Source organism: Vipera ursinii (genome assembly GCF_947247035.1).
Source record: "Vipera ursinii genome assembly, chromosome: W".
Taxonomy (NCBI): Eukaryota; Metazoa; Chordata; class Lepidosauria; order Squamata; family Viperidae; genus Vipera; species Vipera ursinii.
The window spans coordinates 27449901-27471958 of NC_139522.1; the positions used below are offsets into that span (position 1 = coordinate 27449901).

Genomic DNA, 22058 nt, shown 5'->3' on the forward strand with positions numbered 1-22058 from the left:
ACACCTTACGTGCAAACTGTTTAGTGCTCATCTTTAGAAGGATGGGGACATGTTAGCTCATCTGGCATTCATGAAGAAACTTTTGCAAGAGCTACATGAAAAGGGGCTGGTTTTCTCGGAGCTGCATCAGGTGTATATCATTCTTTCATCTTTGGATGAGAGCTATGATTCATATGTCTCGTCTTTAGAAGTCCTGACCAGAGAGGAACTAACATTAACAAACATAACTGGGAGATTGCTAGAAGAGTCCAGAAGAAGGCAAGACAGAGACCAGCTGAGAGAGACACAACCACAAGAGGAACAACAATCTACTACTGCTTATACTGTTAAGAAATGTTATTCTTGTGGGGCTAAAGGACATATTGCTAGATTTTGTAAGAAGGGCAAGAAACAGAATGAAGATAGCAATAGGAGAATAAGAAAAGATGTTGGTTTAGCTGTTTCTGGTTCTCCAACATCCTTAAACCATGATTTGTGGGTGGTTGACAGTGGGGCTTCTCAGTGTATAAGACTAAAGAGAGATTTGCCCATATGATTAAGAGTAAACAGTATGTGTCTTTAGCAAATGGCTGGAGAATGAAAGCCTCTGGTGAAGGTAGTGCATACTGTCCACATATTAATGAACATTTACCAATGTTATATGTGCCTAAAATAAAGTTTAATTTGTTATCTGTGAAGGCATTGGTACAGGCTGGGTTTGTAGTGACCTTCAGGGGAGATAATTGTATTATTGAAAAGGATGGTACCAGAGCTACCGCTAACCTGAAGAACGATTTATTTGTTCTCACTGACAACCCAGGAATTATGGCTCATGCTGGTTCTGTCTATGAGAACAAAAAACCATATGATGATTGTATCCATCTGCTTCATAGACGTTTAGGGCATGTGAATTTCAATACGCTACGAAAGACTGTTGAACTGGCTAAAGGGATAAAACTGAAACCGTGTCAGAAGTACTTGAATTGTAATGCGTGTAGCCAGGAGAAAAGCAAGGTAACTCCTGCAAACAGGACTAATGGTTTTAAGACTACTGTACCTTTAGAGGTAGTGTTTGCAGATATCATTGGCCCTATGAAACCTAGTATTGGTGGAGCATGCTATATTCTGAGTATCATGGACCATTATTCACGTTATGGTTTTTGTTATTTAATGAAAACAAAAGCAGACACTTTTCAGAATTTTGCAAACTGGCTGAAGTTTGTTGAAAGAAAAATGAAAAGGAAGGTTCAGTGTATTGTAACAGATAATGGTACTGAGTTTAACAATATACGTTTTGTAGCCATGTTACAGACAGCCGGCATTGAACATAAGCGTTCTACCCCTTACAGACCCCAGCACAACGCATTTGTTGAGCGACGAGGGCAAACGCTGCAAGCTATGATAAGAACATTGTTGTCCGATTCCGGATTACCCGAGAAACTGTGGGGAGAGGCGGCAATGTGTGCCAACCACATCTTAAACGTTGTGGTTCATTCCTCAACTGGTGAACTACCTTACACACATTGGCATGGTAGAAAACCTGATCTAGGTTACTTACACACATTTGGAGCCCCAGCATGGGTTCATATTCCAGCACAACTGAGGCGAAAGGGACAGCATAGAGCAAGACAATTGTTTTTTGTAGGCTACGACTCCAACCACAGGTCTTTTAGGTTTTGGGACCAAGGTACCACTACTGTGTATTGTAGTGCTAGTGCTAAGTTTCTAGAACATGTAGGTTGGAACAAGCTAGAGCAGGAAAGCATTGGTGTTGATCCTATTGTGTTTAGTGACACCCCTGTTACTGTAAAAGAATGTAATGATAAACCTTCTGTAGCTGTGAAAGAGGAGGTATCGATAGGGAAGGTAGAGGAAGCAGAAGAGGAGAGTCCAACACCAAGTCCTGTATTGCCTAGAGTCTGCCCAGTAAGCTGCCCAGCTTACTTAGCAAGCAGCCTCTTTTCCGCAAGCAAGTGAGCTGGGCAGGAGCCTGGAATCAGCATTTCTGAGCGCGACTTCTGAGCGTGACTTCTGAGTGCAACTCAGCTGATCCCAGGCTCCTGCCCAGCTCACTTGCTTGTGGAAAAGAGGCTGCTTGCTAAGTGAGCTGGGCAGCAGCCCGGGATCACCTGAGCCGCACTCAGAAGTCGCGCTCAGAAATGCTGAGCCCGGGCTGCTGCCCAGCTCACTTGCTTGCAGAAAAGAGGCTGCTTGCTAACTGAGCTGGGCAGCAGCCCGGGATCAGCGTTTCTGAGCGTGACTTCTGAGCGCAGCTCAGCCGATTGCGGCCTCCTGCCCGGCTCAGTTGCTTGCAGAAAATAGGCTGCTTGCTAACTGAAGCCCCAGGATCAGCAGGCTACCCAGCGCTGATCCTGGAGTTTCACTTAGCAAGCAGTATGTTTTCCGCAAGTGAGCTGGGCAGGAGCCGTTTGCTTGCTAGCCCTTCCCCCCCAAACATACCACTTGCTCACTCACCCTTCCTCGCTCGCCGCTCCACTCGCTGTTCCTCTAAAAACAGGCCGGTCTGCCCCTTTTATACTTTTTCTTTTCTCCGCCCTCCTCCTCTTCTCTTCCGGGTGCACTGGAAGCTCCAATTAGCATGTCGCCACAGATCCTGGGGATTCTGGCGAGCTCTGCAGCTCCAGCTGATCTCCAGGTCTGTGCAGCTCCGTTTTGATTCGTTCCCTCCCCCACTATAATTAGCTAGGCTGGGCTTGCGTACCACCAGCCAGGGGCTCGCATACTACTGGTGGTACGCGTACCACCGGTTGAAAAGCCCTGCACTAGGCCACCAAGCCACAAAGGTTGGGGACCACTATTTTAAAGGATTCTTGGTGGCTTGGTCACTCAACAGCGAGACACTGGTGAAGCGGGCACAGTAGCACCTGCATTTTCTGTGTCACATGAGAAAAGTACATCTTCCTTTCCCTATCCTTACCACTTTCTTTTTTGGGGGGGGTAAGAGTTTTATTGATTTTTTACAATAACAACTTTAGTGCCTGGTGTACAGCGTGTTGTCTTGGTTCATGATGCCGCCACATTTCCAAAGCTTCTAGGAAGCTTTGCAACTGGCGTCGTGTCCGTGGGGCTTGCCATTGCTGGATAGCCTCCACCTTCTTGGGGTCCATCTCCACCCCCGCCGCGGAAATCCTATATCCTAGGTAGTCCAATTGCGTCCTGTGGAATTCGCACTTGGACAATTTTACGTATAGCCGCACCTCCTGTAGCTTAGACAACACCTGCCGCACCAAGATGACATGCTCTCAGCCCCGTCCGGAAGAGCAGAAAATAACGCAGCCAGAACGAGTGCTGAGTCCACAGGAAAAATTTATTGCAAAGCAAACAGCAGTCCAAAGGAAAAACGAAGTCAGCGTTGGCTGCTACCCGCAACCAACGCTGCTAAATACCAGCCCAAGGCATACGCCCATACTCCACCCAAACACGCCAACATCCGCCCCTCCCCTATTTACACCCCTCCCTCCCTCATGTCGGCCCCCTGCTGAATGTCGGGCCTGCGGGGCGCGAGATTATTCATATATAAATGATTAAATAAAAACATTTTCTTCTATATTTATACCAACAATAATAGTGTCCATATATAGCATTTTTTTCTTATCAACTTATGTTATTTTCATAAAAGTCATCTTATTGATTCACCATATATCTTATTTTCATAAATCTTGTTTAAGCTAAATTTCTCCATAATATTCAAACAATTCTTATCAATCATAATTTTCTCAATAATTAACATCTAAATATCCAAATTTTCCACTTAAATATATCATCCCAGTATTTTCATATTTCATGTATTATAGAAATACTATACTACTTATCTATCATAACATCTACCTATAACATCTTTTCTAATCAATTTATATTTCACTACAATTTGTAAAAATTAATTAAATCACTATATATCCTTTTTTCAAAGTTCTTATTAAGCCTAATTTCCCCTCAATATTTCAATCATTTAATCCTAAATCTTTTCAAACTTAATTTGTCTTTAAAGTTCAAACTTTTCCTTCACTTTCATCACACCAATATTTTTACTTTTTGTATCTTATCAAAAAATACCATATTACTTATATCTCTTATCCCACTTATTCTAAAGCCCCTTTATAGCCAAAGTTATTTGTTTATTCAGCCATATTCAAACAAGTGTTTGCTGGTATAATATTTCATCTGGTAGGGCAAGTCAAGTCTCTTAAACCCGTCTCTAATCTTCTTCCTTTGCCAAATTATTTTCCAAATTAATATTTTCGACTTGTCAAACAGTTCTTGTATTTTTATAGTTGTTGTTAGGTGTAGAGGATACATAATATGTAAGATGTATGATTTTTGTCTCCCAAACAGTGATTCTCCTAGCAGTGTCCATTTTGTTAAGTCTTCTTCTCAGGTTTATTTTGACGTTCTAATGCATAAGGTATCTTTTCCATATTTATTGTTGAATCCAAATCTTGTGAGATTTTTCTTGTTTGTATTAAGTTTAATTTCCTTCATTTGTGACTTCGCCAATTAAGTCATTTTTTTCTAGTTCACATTCTGTTATCTGATTTGTTTGTTCATTCTTCACCATCGTTCTTTGAATGTTTTTTGACTGTAAATTTAAATTAGAAGTGTATTCATTTATGTTATCAAAGTTGTGTTTAATCTCCTCATGGTTTAGAGCTATTATGATTTGTATCTGTCATAGCATTGCATAACTTTCTTCTTGGAAAGTATTTGTCTTATCTTGGAATGTTGCTTCTAGAGGTCTTTGATCTTTCCAGCTGAATCCTTCAAGAGTAGATATTAAGTGTGGCTTTCTGTCATTTTTTGATGAATATGTCATATCCATGTTGTCTCCCCCTTTCGAGTAATCCATCATAAGTGCCATAGTCTCTGTAATTAGCCTTGTCAAGCTGGCTAGAACTCAAAATCCAAACAGTCCAATTTTGTATAGTTCTTGTCTTTATACATAATTTTTATAATCCACTGTAATTTTCTATTGTCAAGGTTTCAGTAAAATCAATGTTTTATAATAATTCTTTCTTTCAAGAGTCAATTGTCAACCAGTCAGACTTGCAATTCAGTATATTTAGCCACCTTAAATCCTTCCTGTAACTTTCCCTCTCAAAAATTAGTCATAGATCAAAGTTTTTAAACAGTTCATAAATTTAGACCACAATCAAAGTATTTCTTTTCCTTCAAACACTTTCCAATCTTATAGGTGGCCCAGTATACAATCTCTTCTTTGTTCCCTAGCAATTATCTTCTTAAAGGTTATTAGAGTTCATGGGAATAGATTTTTCTTTGTTTCTGGGCATTCTCTTTAATGTGCTATATTCTGATTGTCCACTAGATGTCAGCAAATATTTGTTTTCCAGCTCTTTCAGACAAGAAGTTCTTATTGTTTTCTTTTTTTTAATAATTTCCTCAAAATCCTTTAGAATATAAAGGACATGGGCTTCAAATGTCGTATTCCTCTTGTCAAGCCGCTCCTGAACAACAAACAACGTCAGAAGCGTCTTACCTGGGCTAAAGAAAAACAGACTTGGTCTGTTGCTCAGTGGTCCAAAGTCCTCTTTTCTGATGAGAGCAACTTTTGCATCTCATTTGGAAACCAAGGACCCAGAGTCTGGAGGAAGAATGGAGAGGCACACACTGCAAGATGCTTGAAGTCCAGTGTGAAGTTTCCACAGTCTGTGTTGATTTGGGGAGCCATGTCATCTGCTGGTGTTGGTCCACTGTGCTTCATTAAGTCCAGGGTCAACACAGCCGTCTACCAGGAGATTTTGGAGCACTTCATGCTTCCTTCCGCAGACGAGCTTTATGGGCATGCTGACTTCATTTTCCAGCAGGACCTGGCACCTGCCCACACTGCCAAAAGCACCAAAACCTGGTTCAATGAGCGTGGGATTACTGTGCTTGATTGGCCAGCAAACTCGCCTGACCTGAACCCCATAGAGAATCTATGGGGCATTGCCAAGAGAAAGATGAGAGACATGAGACCGAACAATTCAGAAGAGCTGAAGGCCGCTATTGAAGCATCCTGGTCTTCCATAACACCTCAGCAGTGCCACAGGCTGATAGCTTCCATGCCAGGCCGCATTGAGGCAGTAATTGCTGCAAAAGGGGCCCAAACCAAGTACTGAGTACATATGCATGCTTATACTTTTCAAAGGTCCGATATTGTTTTAGGTACACTCCTTGTTTTATTGACTGCATGTAATATTCTAATTTTCTGAGATTGTGGATTTGGGGTTTTTATGAGCTGTACGCCATAATCATCACAATTATGACAAATCACGGCTTGAACTATCTTGCTTTGCATGTAATGAGTCTATCTCATATATTAGTTTACCCTTTTAAGTTGCATTACTGAAATAAATGAACTATTGCATGATATTCTAATTTTTCGAGTTTCACCTGTAAGTAGGAGTGTGGCTGTGTTCAGAATTAAGCAATCACATTCAAACTTATGTTAAAAAGTAGTCAGTACACACCTGCCATCAATTAAAAGTGACTCTGATCAAGTCCATATAACGTTCAGCTGTGCTTGTTGGATTTTTCTGACCTTTACTCAGCTACCTCTTACAGCAAAAGCCATGGTCTGCAAAGAGTTTACAAAACATCAAAGGGATCTCATTGTAGGAAGGTAACAGTCAGGACAAGGATACACAAAAATTTCCAAGGCATTGGATATACTATGGAATATACTGGATATACTATCTCAAAAACCTGCCATTTTAATGGGTGTTTAGACTTTTTATATTCACTGTACCACCAATGCCATATTTAGTTTGCTACACAGAATGTTGTAAGGTTGGCCCTGCCCCTTTTACTTCCTGACCTCTCTGCCTTCTCCTAGAGCAGGGGTCTTCAAACTTGGCCCTTTTATGACTTGTGGACTTCAACTCCCAGAATTCCTCAGCCATGATGGCTGAGGAATTCTGGGAGTTGAAGTCCACAAGTCATAAAAGGGCCAAGTTTGAAGACCCCTGTCCTAGAAAGTTAAAGGGGAGCTGTATTTGCATTTCCTATAGCTCTTGAGAGTTTTGTGACTGTTTATTCAAAATCTGGATGATGTAAAAAGGCTTACTTCCAGTTGAGTGTACAGTGGCAGGAAGAGTTGGTTAGACTTTGCCCCCAAAATATGGTCTTCTGAATGCCTATATAATTGTGCATTTTTTCAGGCTGCTCACAAATCAATTTTATGATTTGCCTTCACGTTTTCCAACTTATCAGTATTTATATTTATTGATCAAATTTATATGCTGCTCATCTTGCAGTGCAAGATGACACTGAGTGGCTAATATTGTTATCAATATCAGGATGACTCATCTTTTTCTCTGAGATCCTCTTTCATTAATTTGGTACTCTCAGAAGAATAATTTGGGGTTCCAACTCGAGCCAGGTTTGTGCAAATAATAATAATAATAATAATAATAATAATAATAATAATATAATAATAATAATAATAATAATAATAATAATAATAATAACCCCTTCATGGATTACTGCCTTGTCGTGGTGAAGGGGCTTGTGTAATTCAATGAAGCTATGAGCTATGCCGTGCAGGGCCACCCAAGACGGAAAGGTCATAGCAGAGAGTTCTGACAAAACGTGATCCACTGGAGAAGGAAATGGCAACCCACTCCAGTATCTTTGCCATGAAAACCCTATGGACAGTACCAAAAGGCAAAAAGATATAACGCTGGAAGATGAGCCCCTCAGGTCGGAAGGCGTCCAATATGCTACTGGGGAACAGAAGAGGGCTAGTACTAGTAGCGCCAGAAAGAATGAAGCGACTGGGCCAAAGCCGAAAGGACACTCAGCTGTGGATGTGTCTGGTGGTGAAAGGAAAGTCCGATGCTGTAAAGATTTTTTCTCCATAGGAACCTGGAAAGTAAGATACATGAATCAAGGAAAGCTGGACGTGGTCAAACAAGAGATGGCAAGACTGAACATCGACATCTTAGGTATCAGCGAAGTAAAATGGACAGGATGGGTGAATTTAATTCAGATGGCCATCAGGTATACTACTGTGGGCAACAATTCCTCAGAAGAAATGGAGTAGCCTTCATAGTCAATAAAAGAGTAGGAAAAGCAATACTGGGATACAATCCTCAAAATGACAGAATGATCTCAGTTCGAATCCAAGGCAAACCATTCAATATCACAGTAGTCCAAGTCTATGCCCCAACCACCAGTGATGAAGAGGATGAAATTGACCGGTTCTACGAAGCCCTACAGCACCTTATAGAACTAACACCAAAAATGATGTCCTTATCATCATGGGGGATTGGAATGCTAAAGTAGGAAGCCAAAAGATAACTGGAATAACAGGCAAGTTTGGCCTTGGAGTACAAAATGAAGCAGGGCACAGGCTGATAGAATTTTGTCAAGAGAATACAATGGTCATAGCAAACACTCTTTTCCAAAAACCCAAGAGACGGCTCTACACATGGGCATCACCAGACGGTCAACACAGAAATCAGATTGACTATATGCTCTGCAGCCAAAGATGGAGAAGCTCTATACAGTCAGTAAAAACAAGACCAGGAGCTGACTGTGGCTCAGATCATGAGCTTCTCTTTGCAAAGCTTAGACTTAAACTGAAGAAAGTAGGGAAAAGCACTAGGCCACTCAGGTATGAATTAAATCATATCCCTGTTGAATATACAGTAGAGGTGACAAATAGATTTAAGGAATTAGATCTGATAGACAGAGTGCCTGAAGAACTATGGACAGAGGTTCGCAACATTGTAGAACAGGTAGCAACCAAAACCATCCCAAAGAAAAAGAAATGCAAGAAAGCAAAATGGCTGTCTGAGGAAGCTTTACAAATAGCTGAGGAAAGGAGGGAAGCGAAAGGCAAGGGAGAAAAAGAAAGGTACGCCCAATTGAATGCAGAATTCCAGAGAATAGCTAGAAGAGATAAGAATGCCTTCTTAAATGAACAGTGCAAAGAAATAGAAGAAAACAATAGAATAGGGAAGACCAGAGATCTTTTCAAGAAAATTGGAGAGATGAAGGGAACATTTCATGCAAAAATGGGCATGATAAAGGACCAAAATGGCAGGAACCTAACAGAGGCAGAAGAGGTTAAGAAGAGGTGGAAAAATTACACAGAAGAACTATGCAAGAATGAGCTTAACGTCCCTGATAATCACAGTGAGGTGGTCACTGACCTCGAGCCAGACATCCTAGAATGTGAAGTGAAGTGGGCCTTAGAAAAGCTGAGCAACAATAAAGCTAGTGGAGGTGACAGTATTCTAGCTAAGCTATTCAAAATCTTAAAAGACGATGCAGTAAAAGTGCTACACTCAATTTGCCAGCAAATTTGGAAAACTCAATAGTGGCCACAGAATTGGAAAAGATCAGTTTACATTCCAATTCCAAAGAAAGGCAGTGCCAAAGAATGTTCAAACTATCGCACCATTGCACTCATTTCTCATGCTAGTAAAGTTATGCTTAAAATCCTACAAGCTAGACTCCAGAGGTATGTGGATCAAGAACTACCAGAAGTACAGGAAAGATTTCGAAGAGGCAGAGGAACTAGAGATCAAATTGCCAACATACGCTGGATCATGGAGAAAACTAGAGAGTTCCAGAAAAACATCTACTTCTGCTTCATTGACTATGCTAAAGCCTTTGATTGTGTGGATCATAACAAACTGTGGAAAGTTCTTAAAGTGATGGGCGTACCAGACCATCTTATTTGTCTCTTGAGAAACCTATATGTGGGCCAAGAAGCAACAGTGAGAACTGGACCACGGAACCACTGATTGGTTCAAAATTGGGAAAGGAGTCCGGCAAGGCTGTATATTGTTGCCCTGCCTATTCAACTTATATGCAGAGCAGATCATGAGAAAGGCAGGGCTTGATGAATCAAAAGTTGGAATTAAGATTGCCGGAAGAAATATCAACAACCTAAGATATGCAGATGATACCACTCTAATGGCAGAAAATGAAGAAGAACTAAAGAGCCTCTTGTTGCGGGTGAAGAAGGAGAGTGCAAAACTTGGATTGAAACTTAACATTAAAAAAACCAAGATCATGGCATCCGGCCCTCTCAATTCCTGGCAAATAGATGGGGAAGAAATGGAGGTAGTGACAGATTTTATTTTCCTGGGCTCCAAGATCACTGCAGATGGGGACTGTAGCCAAGAAATTAAAAGACGCTTGCTCCTTTTGAGGAAAGCCATGGCAAATCTAGACAGCACACTAAAAAGCAGAGTCATCACCCTGTCAACAAAAGTGCGTATAGTCAAGGCTATGGTCTTCCCAATTGCAATGTATGGCAGTGAAAGTTGGACCATAAAAAAGGCTGAGCGCCAAAGAATTGAGGCCTTTGTACTATGGTACTGGAGAAGACTCCTGCGAGTCCCTTGGACTGCAAGGCGATCAAACCGGTCAGTCCTAGAGGAGATCAACCCTGACTGCTCTTTAGAAGGCCAGATCCTGAAGCTAAAACTCAAATACTTTGGCCACCTAATGAGAAAGAAGGACTCACTGGAGAAGAGCCTAATGCTGAGAAAGATTGAGGGCAATAGAAGAAAGGGACGACAGAGAATGAGGTGGCTGGATGGAGTCACTGAAGCAGTAGGCTTGAGCTTAAATGGACTCCAGAAGATGGTAGAGGACAGGAAGGCCTGGAGGAACGTTGTCCATAGGGCTGCGATGGGTCTGACACGACTTTGCAGCTAACAACAACAACAACAACAACAACAACACAATAGTTGGAAGGTTCCTTGGAGGTCATCTATTCCAACCCCCTGCTCAGACAGGAAACCCTATACCATTTCAGACAAATGGCTGGCCAGTCTTTTCTTAAAAACTTCCAGTGTTGGAGCATTCACCACTTCTGGAGGCAGGTTGTTCCACTGGTTAATTGTTCTAACAGTCAGGAAGTTTCTCCTTAGTTCCAGGTTGCTTCTCTCCTTGATTATTTTCCATCCGTTGCTTCTTGTCCTGCTTCAGGTGCTTTTGAGAATAGCTTGACTCCCTCTTCTTTGTGGCAACCCCTGAGATATTGGAACACAGCTATCATGTCCCCCCTCATCCTTCTCTTTGTTAAACTAGACCAGGGGTAGGCAACCTCGGCTCTTTTATGACTCATGGACTTCAACTCCCACAATTCCTGAGTCAGCAAAGAGCCGAGGTTGCCTTCCCCTGAACTAGACATACCCAATTCCAGCAACCATTCCTTATATGTTTCAGCCTCCAGTCCCCTGATCATCTTTGTTGCTCTTCTCTGTACTCTTTCTAGAGTCTCAACATCTTTTCTACATCGTGGTGACCAAAACTGGATGCTGTATTCCAGGTGTGGCCTTACCAAGGCCTTGTAAAGTGGTATTAACACTTCACATGATCTTGATTCTATCCCTCTGTTAATGCAGACTAGCACTGTGTTGGCTTTTTTAGCATCTGCAGCACATTGCTGGCTCATATTTGTATTTAGTATTTTATTCTGCCCTGTGAACCGCCCTGAGTCCTCAGGGAGAAGGGCGGTATATAAATATTATTAAATTAAATTAAATTAAATATTTAAGTGATTCTCCACTAGGACTCTGAGATCCCTCTCACAGTTACTACTATTGAGCCAGGTACCACCTATACTATACCTGTGCATTTGGTTTTTCTTGCCTAAGTGTAGAACCTTACTTTTTTCACCAATGAATTTCATTTTGTTAGATAGCGGCCAGTGTTCAAGACTGTCAAGATCCTTCTGTATCTTAAGCCTATCTTCTGGAGTGTTGGCTATTCTTGCCAGCTTGTTGTCATCTGCAAATTTGATGAGTTCCCCATCTATCCCCTCGTCCAAATTGCTGATGAAGATGTTGAAGAGCACTGGGCCTAGAACAGAGCCCTGGGGCACCCCACTACACACTTCCCTCCCTGTAGATGCAGTTCCATTGAGGACCACATACTGAGTACAGCTAGTCAGCCAGATCCAGACAGTTGTGAAGAAAGAAATATTTATTGGGGTACAGTGACAGATTTTTATAGGGGAGCTTGTCCTGGTGTAGAAGTGTCTACGTGCTGATTCTACGGTGACACTTGATGGGCATGTGTGTGTAGATATATCATCTCTGATGTTTATTCTTGTGAATATGCAGTTCCACTGGGAGACTGAATTAATTTAACTGTATTTGTGTTTACAGATGTTATCCTTTGATATGTGGATTAGATCTGTGTAACTTATTTGGGGGTTTGAGGAAGTTTGAGTAAAAGATTTTTCTCCATTTGTTATATTTTCTTAGCAATAGCAATAGCACTTAAGACTTATTTATTTATTTATTTATTTATTTATTTATTTATTTATTTATTTATTTATTTATTTATTTATTTAAATTTATATACCGCCCTATTCTTTAGGACTCAGGGCGGTTTACAGGGAAAATTAAAAGTTAAAATACATCACATACAATTAAAAATGATTAAAACTAAGATTAAATTAATCCCTGAACTTAACTAAAACCCCATTAATTAAATAATCAAAACCCCTCAGTCTGGGCCAGACAGCTCAAAAAACCAAGTTTTCAAGTCCCTACGAAATGAGCGAAGGTCGGGGGCGGTCCTAAGCTCCGTGGGAAGCTGGTTCCAAAGGGCCGGCGCACCCACAGAGAACGCCCTTCCCCTGGTAATAACCCGCCGGCATTCCTTAACCGGTGGTACCCTAAGAAAGCAGTGCTTTACAGCCCTCTAAGCAGTTTACAGAGTCAGCATATTGCCCCCAAGAATCTGGGTTCTCACCTCGTGGAGTTTCAGTGATCATGGGAACGGTGAGGAATCAGCCCAGAAGTACATGGGAGGATCTTGTCAATGATCTCATGGCAGCTGGGACCATAGTCACCAAGAAAACAATTGGTAACACACTATGCCATGAAGGACAGGACAACTTCACTGCATCAAAGTGACGATGGATTGGGCCATGTACTGTCAAATCTTGGGTAAGAACCTCCTTCTCTCAGCCAGGGCATTGAAAATGGGTCGTGGATGGGTATTCCAGCATGGCAATGACCCAAAACACATGGCCAATGCAACAAAGAAGGGGCTCAAGAAGAAGCACATTAAGGTCCTGGAGTGTCCTAGCCAGTCTCCAGACCTTAATCCCATAGAAAATCTGTGAAGGGAGCTGAAGGTTCAAGCTGCCAAACAGCCTCAAAACTGTCACTGCGTGTTTTTTTAGTTTTGCCAGCTTCGCTCATTTCTATCTGTACATTTCCCCCTGCTCTCTGCACCTGTGTTATTATCTTATCATGTAACCATAGTGAATCCAGCTATGTTATGGTTTCAGACTGTTTTGTGCGCATGCCTAGAAAAAGTTTCTCACAGTTACTTTTTACTTTTCTCTTCTGCCTGATGAGTGTTCTGTACCGGCCTACTACCGGCCCTGCAGATAAGGCAGGGACAACCCCTTTACAAGAAGGCAAGAGGCTTGAAAGATCATTCGCAAGAACGTTATATTATGGAGTGGAAAAAATGGATTGATTATATCCAGAACAAATATGGGACTAAAAAGTTTCATTTAGCATTTGAATAAGTCTTCCTTTCTTTTTTCTTTTTTTTCTTTTTATATGTAATATTAATATTGCTTGTAGTTATCTTATATGAGCTAGAGAGCGATAGATTTAATAGTTTATTGTTGTTAGCATATGGATGTTTATGATTGTTCTTTGTTTTTATACCTTGTACTTAGCTCTGGGAAGTCGGGGGGGGAGGGGGAAAGGGGGGGGAGGGGTAGGGAGGGATAGGTAGGGGTGGGGGGAGGGGGGGATTGTTAAAGATAAAATGTATTTTAAAACTTTTCAATAAAAAAAAGAAGGCAAGAGGCTGGAACTAAGCCTGCTAAATTTATGGACACAAAAGCAAACAGAGCAAAACAAGACACGAACCATGAAAAAGGAGCTATTCAAACGGTTGCCTTCAGCAAACCAGCCCTCCCACGCATTCCCCTTTTAAACAGTTCAGGGCGTGGCTTCTCTCTGCCTCCTTCCGAGGCGCCCCATTGCCTTCCTCTGTTTACTCCTGATTGACTGCCTCCTGCATCGGGCATCCTTGAACAGGGCCAGCTGTGGGTCATCTTCATCCACGCTGTCAGGCTCACACAGCTGGGTCTCCGTCGTAACCAGATGGGAGGGGCCTGGCTGAGGGCTCTCATCAGCAAGCTCTCCAACACCCTCAGCAACCTCTCCAACACCCCCCTCCTCCTCCTCTGAATCATCCGACCCAACTGCCGAACCCACAGGCTGACCCTGAATCACAACAATGAGAGAATGTAGTCAGTTTAGGTCTTTTGTTTTCTCATTAAAAGTTTTACAATAGAATATGCCTTGGATTTCTTTTCTTTGATATTCACCATGCAAATGAACCACGGTCTATCCTCCTCTGGTCGGAATGTTAATTGTTCCGCAACAAAAACCTTAATGACTTGGAGAGGATCTGCAAAGAGGAGTGGGACAAAATCTCTCCTGAGATGTGTGCAAACCTGGTGGCCAACTGCAAGAAATGTCTGACCTCTGTGATTGTCAACAAGGGTTTTGCCACCAAGTACTAAGTCATGTTTTGCGAAGGGGTCAAATACTTTTTTCTTTCACTCATTAAAATGCAGATCAATTTATAACTTTTTTGAAATGCGTTTTTCTGGATTTTTTGTTATTATTCTGTCTCTGTTAAAATAAACCTACCATTAAAATTATAGACTGATCATTTCTTTGTCAGTGGACAAATGTACAAAATCAGCAGGGAATCAAATATTTTTTCCCCTCACTGTATTTGATATTATCCTCTTTTTCATTTTACTGTACACTTCCTCCTGTTTCAGTATCAAGTGAATATTTTCTCTGGCCAATGTGCCTAGCATGTTCACCAAGTACATGGCAATTTTGTGCCCAGAAGCAACGATTGTTTCTTTCATAAACAGGCTTTTTGTGGGATCATGCCTTTTTTTACATGGCAACACATAACCAATTTTGGCTGGTTTGAAAAACTTGGCAGGCTCAGATCTGCTTAATATTTAAATGGGAGACCACCAAGAAATCACATGGCTATAAGTTAGACTAGGAAGTTGAGAAAATAGCCAAGTAGAAAGCAGTAGAGAACTATGTCTTGTTGCCAAGAAAACTATGTGGACAGGTCCTCCTGCTGATGAGTTCAGATTGATGTCAAGGAGACTTTGCCCTTTGAAAAATTTTCCCAACTGAATGGAATGTTGAGAAGAAATGAAGATCTTTAACTTGGCATTTTGCTCTCTAAGACTGGGTGCATTGTTCTAGATTTAGAGTTCTTTGACTATTTTAGTGTATTTTCGGATCTTAGTCTCTTCTTGGCTAGTTCTTAGGTGAAGAAATGAGAAGGTCACATAAAAACATCAATGCAAATTAAAATATATCTTGCTTCCTTTTTTTCCAGATTTGGGTCGCATGTATAACCTTGTGTCTGGTATTCAGGATGGCCTTGGAGAACTGAAAAAACTTTTGGAAACTCACATTCATAATCAGGGTCTAGCTGCCATTGAAAAATGTGGAGAAGCTGCATTAAATGTGTGTATTGGATTGAACACTTGTCTTAAATTCATATCATTAATTGAATCAAATTTCAAAAAATGATAGTAACTAGATTTTATTCAGAAGGTCATAAATATCCATTATGAGTCAAGATTTTAGGACTGTACATGTAACATGTAAGAATGAAGCATTCCTCACTGAAAATTGGGTGTATCATCTTGCTGCTTGCAGTCTTCTGCCAGTTAAGCTGTGCTATGAAAAATCTGTTTATGTGAATATTTGAACAAGCATGTTCAAAATACTTCAGTAATTTTAAGTTGCTCTTTGTGTGGTTCAAGACATTACTTTCAAAGGAACCTGAAAGGAGCTTTCAACTGCATACATTTATGTAAAATGATAATAATTATTATAGACTTTGGGGGATGGAATACAAAATCAGTGCATGTTTGCATTTGAAAAGTATATTCTTGATTGCTTCAAGAGCATACTTTATTTCAGCTTTTAAGCAGGTACTTTCTGAATGGTTCCATGCAGGCCACAATAAAGCTACTGCTGTGCTAGCTAGAAAAGAAAGAGGAGCCCCACATTTAAAGATTATACATATAAGTTTTCTTTAAAATTATTCCCTGTGTAAGAGGCAATGAGTTTCAATCACTTAGAAGTATTTGCTCAAGCTGTAATAGCAATAAATATAGTAATTGCAAGGGCTGAGGAATAATGCTGAAATTAATAATGAACTAGTGATACCTCTAGGCACCACATTTTAAGAACAGTTCAAAACATATTGGAGCAGTTGTAGCAAAAATTACTGGGAGCTGGAAATCAAGTTCTAGCTGCAATTGAGGGAACTGCATACAGGTAATCCTTGGTTAACAGGGAGTGCCGGCGGGCAATCCCCAGGGGGAGAGCGTTCTCGGTGGGCGCGCCTGCCCTATGGAATCAACTGCCTGTGGAACTCCGGATCGCCCCCGACCTTCGCTCGTTTTTCCGGGACCTAAAAACCTGGCTATTTGAGTTAGCCGGCCTGGACTGAGGGATTTTAAGGTTTTAAATTTAAAATTTTAAACTCTTTTGGGGCTATTAATTTAATTTTATTTTAATTTGTACATTGCACTGTTTTAATTTGCCCTGTAAACCGCCCTGAGTCCCTCGGGAAAAGGGCGGTATATAAATCTAAACAAATAAATAAAAATAAATACATAATTGGGACCCAAATTTCCTTTGCTAAGTGATGTGGTCGTAAAGCACAACATTATGTGACTGCATCACTTAGCAACAGCAATCCCAACAGTTCTTGTTGCTGTTGTTAGTGAGGTTCATGGGTCATTAAGCAAGGACCTCCTTGCAACTTCCTGCTGGCTTTCCACAACCAAATCAATGGGAAAGCTGGCAGAATGCCCAAGTGGCTCACAAACAGGCCAGTAGGCAGGTAAGTGGCTGCTGTGGTATGGAGGAGGGTGCATGATGGTCCGGTCCGGTGTAAGTGCAGCAAGATTTGGGGTGGCTGCTGCTGAATGGGGGAGGGCATACAAGGTTCCGGCATGGCACAAGCACAGCAAGACTTGGAATGGCTGATGCTGGGCCCAGCAATTTGCAACCTTCCCTGCCAGCTTCCCCATTTGCTTGTGGAAAACCATCAGAGAAAGTCACAAATGACGATCATGTGACCATGGGCTGCTGCAGCTGTCATAAGTGCGAGCTGGTTCCTGAATGCCCATATCACAATCGTGACTAGGAGGTTGCTGGGAAGGATGGAACTTTGAGGATGGGTTGTAAGTATCACTCAGCACCATAGTAACTTCTAATGGTCACTAATTAAGTGGTTGTTAACTGAGGACTATGTACAGGTAGTCCTTGACTTATGACCAGAATTGACCCAGAATTACAGTCGTAGGTCATGGTGGTTGTAGAGTGGGTAACCACATGACCTGACCTGACTTTATGACCACATCTTGGCTTTTCCAGGCCCAGTTGTTAAGTGGACAGAGCTAAAGAACTGCCTGTCAAAGGTGGGCAGGCAGCTCCCCTCTGTGTGCAGAAGGGAACTGCAGCGCTGGGAACAAAGCTTGGATATTTGTGATCTGAGCGTCTTTTCTCCAGTTCAGTGTTGCAGTTCCCCTCCTGCCTGCCGGAGAGATGCTGACACATGTGGAGCAAAATCAATCTGTCAGGCAGCACCTTTGCTCTCAAAGAAGCTACGTGAAAAAGTCCATTTTCACCCAGCCTCCTTGACAGCAAAAACCGCTGCTTACCATAGAGATTGCGCCCCATATGGGGCAGGGTCTCTTCATCAGGCAGCAGTTTTGCTCCCTCTTTGAGAGCAAAAATGCTGCCTGACAGACTTGAGTCTCTTCATCAGGCAGTGGTTCTTAAAGAGGCTGGCAAAAAAGGTCCAAAAATCCAAGCAGAAATCCAATCTTGGATTTCAGGATGGACCTTTTTCAGCAAGCCCCTAGGACAGCGGTCCCCAACCCCCGGCATGCCAGAAACCAGGCCGTGCAAACAAGCAAAGCCCCATCTGCAGGATGCAGGCAGTACATGAAACTACGCCGCCTCTGGTCCGCAGAAAAACCTCTCTCTATGGAACCGGTCCCTGGTGCTCAAAAGGTTGGGGACCTCTGCCCTAGGAATCAGCCAGGCTGAATTGACCTTCTGGGAAAGCAAGGAGGGAAGATTGCAAAAGGCGATCACATGATTGCAGGGTTCTTGGCAAACAGTCATAAGTCTGAATGGGTTGCCAAGCACCCAGATTGCAATCATGTGACTGCAAGGGTACTGCAACAGTCCTAGGTTCGAGCGGGGGTGGGTAGGTGTCAAGCCCCTTTATTCAGCACCATTGTAATTTTGAATGATCACTGAATGAATGTTTGTTAAGCAAGGACTACTTGTATTACAGTTGAGGAAAAAAGGGGGTTTAATAGCATTTTTGTAGTATCTTGAAGATCATAATGTCATAAGCTGTTCTTTATCATTCAGACACAACATGAATAATAATGGTCTTATGTTCCAAGAAGGCAGATTTGATTTGCCTTTAAGAGAAAATATTCTAACAATTAAGCAGTTTGACAACAGAATCACTTATCTAAGGAGGCAGTAGACTCTCCTTTGCTGAATGTGTTTAAAGATGAACTGAGAAACATTCACCTGATTGCTTGAATTTGTATTTATGCACTGGGTGGAGGTTGGCCCAAATGATTTCTTCCAACATACATAAACATGCATACAAATTTATGCATTATGTGTGTTTGTGTGTAATAAACCAGTGGTTCTCAAACATTGTGTTCTCAGGATCCCTTTTACATTCTTAAAATGAGGACCCCAAAAAGGTTTATGTGGTTTGCATCTATCACTATTACTGTGTTAGAAATTAAAATGGAGAAATTTAAAAATAAGGATTTTTTTTTACTTTGCAGACCCCCCTGAAAGGGTATCAGGAACCCCCAGGGTTTCCCAGACCACATTTTGAGAACTGTTTAAATAAATTATTAGGAAAAATGGAAAAACTGATTTCATTTGTTTTGATACAATAAAATGTCTGGGCAAGATTTTGTTGAAGGAGCATGTGTTTTCATCCTGGTAAAAACAGGTTACCTTGGTGGTGATACAATCAGAAGCTTTGTGTTACAAAAAATACATTAGTACTGGGTTTGAGTAAAAGTAATGTGATTAAGCTAAAATGTTAAATGCAGTGAAGCTTTCCTTTTCCAATATTTTTAAATGGCTGAACATGAAAAGATTGCCCCCAAACATGCAGTTGACAGAAGTTGGGAGAGTTTGTCATTGCTTTCTTTTTAATTTTTAGGATCCAAAAATGTATGTACAAACAGTGTTGGATGTTCATAAGAAATACAATGCACTAGTCATGTCTGCTTTCAACAATGACGCTGGGTTTGTTGCAGCTCTAGACAAGGTAGTATGTTTAAGTACTGTATTTATAACTAGCAAGTGAGTGTTATTGAAAGTGTCTGAACATGTCACTTATGTGTTTCACAGGCTTGTGGTCGCTTCATAAATAATAATTCAGTGACAAAAATGGCCCAGTCATCTAGTAAATCTCCAGAGTTGTTGGCACGGTATTGTGATTCTTTGCTAAAGAAAAGGTATGTATTCTGGGAGAAGGTTTTATCCTCTAATTTCCTAGTTCATTTCCCATATCACTGATAATATCACACACATTTAAATGTTGCCTATAGCTGAAAAATAAATCTGGCAATAGGTATAATTCATTCTTAAAATGTTTTTTTCTATCATCCTGTTTAATACTGCCATTCAAGGTAGAGGAAGCTTTTATTGCCTGTGTTGTTTTTTTAAGTTGTCCTGGAAGCTGCAACTATTGTAAAATCTCAGAGTAAGTTTTGAAAGGATTTCACTGGCTGTTGGCATGCTATTTAGTCAAGTTCATTGTTCTTGTGTTGGTAAAATGTTATATGGCATAGAATCTGAATCCTGATGTACTGCATTCTTCTTTATTTATTTGCCCAAGTCAAGGACATTTGCAAGAGATTCTTTGTGCAGTAAATTGAGAAAGGATGTTTCATTACAGGCACTAATACCGAGAACTAGGAATTCCTGCCTACTTCAGTGGCAGTTGTTAGCTTTCAGTATTAACAACTGAAAGCTTGTTCAACTAGGGTATTTGTACTATATTGCTGTGTTTAGTATGATAGTATTCCTATTAGCTTGAGCTGTATTCCATTCAGAGATTATTTTTTAAATGAAAAACAGATAAAAAACTTTAAAGAAATAACCCAATGGAATGTTATTTGTTGTTATGTGGAGATAAACCATTGTGAAATTTTTACAGAATTTTTTATATTATTTGGTTTGGGCACAACTTACTAAGAAGCAAAGGAATGTGGTGAATGTTATCGGTTTTTGGATCAAGAGTAAGAAACCATTTTGGCTGGTGACCACAGGTTCAATTTCTGAGAATATTTCCTTTCAAAAATAGTGCTATGGAGGGCTTGCTTATTCACAAAATGGCTCTCATAGTGGATGTAATCAATCACAAAACATGCATTTACAGAAGATATAGGATGATGAGGATGCACCTCCATTTCTTGCAAACTGAAAGATCATGTGAAGTGTTAATACAACTTTATAATGCCTTGGTAAGGCCACACTTGGAATACTGCATCCAGTTTTGGTCACCACGATATAAAAAAGATGTTAAGACTCTAGAAAGAGTACAGACAACAGCAACAAGCAACAAAGATGATTAGGGGACTGGAGGCTAAAAATAGAAAAAAGTGGTTGCTGGAATTGGGTATGTCTAGTTTAATGAATAGAAAGACTAGGGGTGTCATGATAGCAGTGTTTCAATATCTGAGGGGTTGCCACAAAGAAGAAGAAGTCAACCTTTTTTTGAGATGTAAAAACATCAGACCAAGATAAATCACTTCAGAATTTTTTCTTTTAATATGTTTGTTTATTTATTAAATTTGTATATAAGCTGTACAATTCAGTTGAAAAACAAACTGAAATTGTTTAGGGGGAAAATAAGAATAAAAAACATACAATAATGTGGTTGCATAACTGTGCAGACCCTTAAACTAATACTTTGTTGAAGCACCTTTTGATTTTATGACAGCAATTAGCTTTTTGGGGTAGGAGCCTATCAGCATGGCACATCTTGCCTTGGGAATCTTTGCCTGCTCTTCCTTGCAAAGGGGCTCCAAATCTTGTCAGACTTCAGACTGATGTTATCGATGGTGTAGCTAGCAGTCTTGTTATCCTCTGTGGTGATCACACACCCGTAACCATTGAAAGTGAGCTTGTACTGAAGCCGGTCCCCAAGCGCACTCTAGTAGTACAGCTTGTGGCTCTCCAGCAACTCGAAGTCCAGCAGAATGTAGAAATGATTCCCGTAGCTGGACGCAATGGCTTTGTTTACGGATTTATTAATACTATCACCATCACTAGCTTCAACTTGCAGCTTTGTGGTGTTCCTTTTGGCCATGGTGTCGATGCCCTGGGTGGTCTTCCAGTGATCTAGGTAGCAGTAGAAGTAGGAGCACTGGTGGCGCAGTGGTTAGAATGCAGTATTGCAGACTAATTCTGCCCATAATCTGGAGTGTGATCCTGACAGGCTCGAGGTTGACTGAGCCTTCCATCCTTCCAAGGTTGGTAAAATGAGGATCCAGATTGTTGGGGGCAATATGCTGATTTTGTAAACCACTTAGAGAGTGCTGTAAAGCACTATGGAGTGGGATATAAGTCTAAGTGCTATTGCTATTAGATATCACTATTGTTGATAGACATAATCATTGCCACTGATCCTGATTGTTGTCTTCTTTTTTTTTTAACTTCACAGGTTTTATTTAGGACCCATAGCAAAAGATTCTCTAGTATTATCAGATTTGGACTACAAAAATCTGGATGGTCCTAACAGCAAAGAAGTATAGATTTATTTTCAGTTAATTTATCATACATTTCTATTTGTGATAATGTTAAATTATCCTTATAATTTTTTTTCATAATATTAGATTTCTGTCCTAAAATGGCTTCCTAGACTATTGGGGAATGTTTGTTTGTTTTTTTAAATAGGTTTATTCATTTATAACATAAAATGTGAAAATACAAAAG

General features: G+C 40.8%; 2 protein-coding genes across 2 annotated transcripts in view; one reads left to right on the top strand and one right to left on the bottom strand.

The window, feature by feature from the left end:
- Positions 1-22058, top strand: part of LOC310648308 (cullin-1-like) — a gene marked incomplete at its 5' end in the record, with an annotated part of 390312 nt that overhangs the window by 183783 nt on the left and 184471 nt on the right. Inside the window, 3 exons of the mRNA XM_083376075.1 lie at positions 15379-15509; positions 19276-19383; positions 19467-19573. Of these exons, the coding sequence (XP_083232201.1) occupies positions 15379-15509; positions 19276-19383; positions 19467-19573 (346 nt within the window). The remainder of the gene's footprint in view (positions 1-15378; positions 15510-19275; positions 19384-19466; positions 19574-22058) is intronic.
- LOC310648221 (uncharacterized protein) overlaps positions 1-22058 on the bottom strand; it is a gene marked incomplete at its 5' end in the record, with an annotated part of 797336 nt that overhangs the window by 62584 nt on the left and 712694 nt on the right. The window lies entirely within an intron of this gene.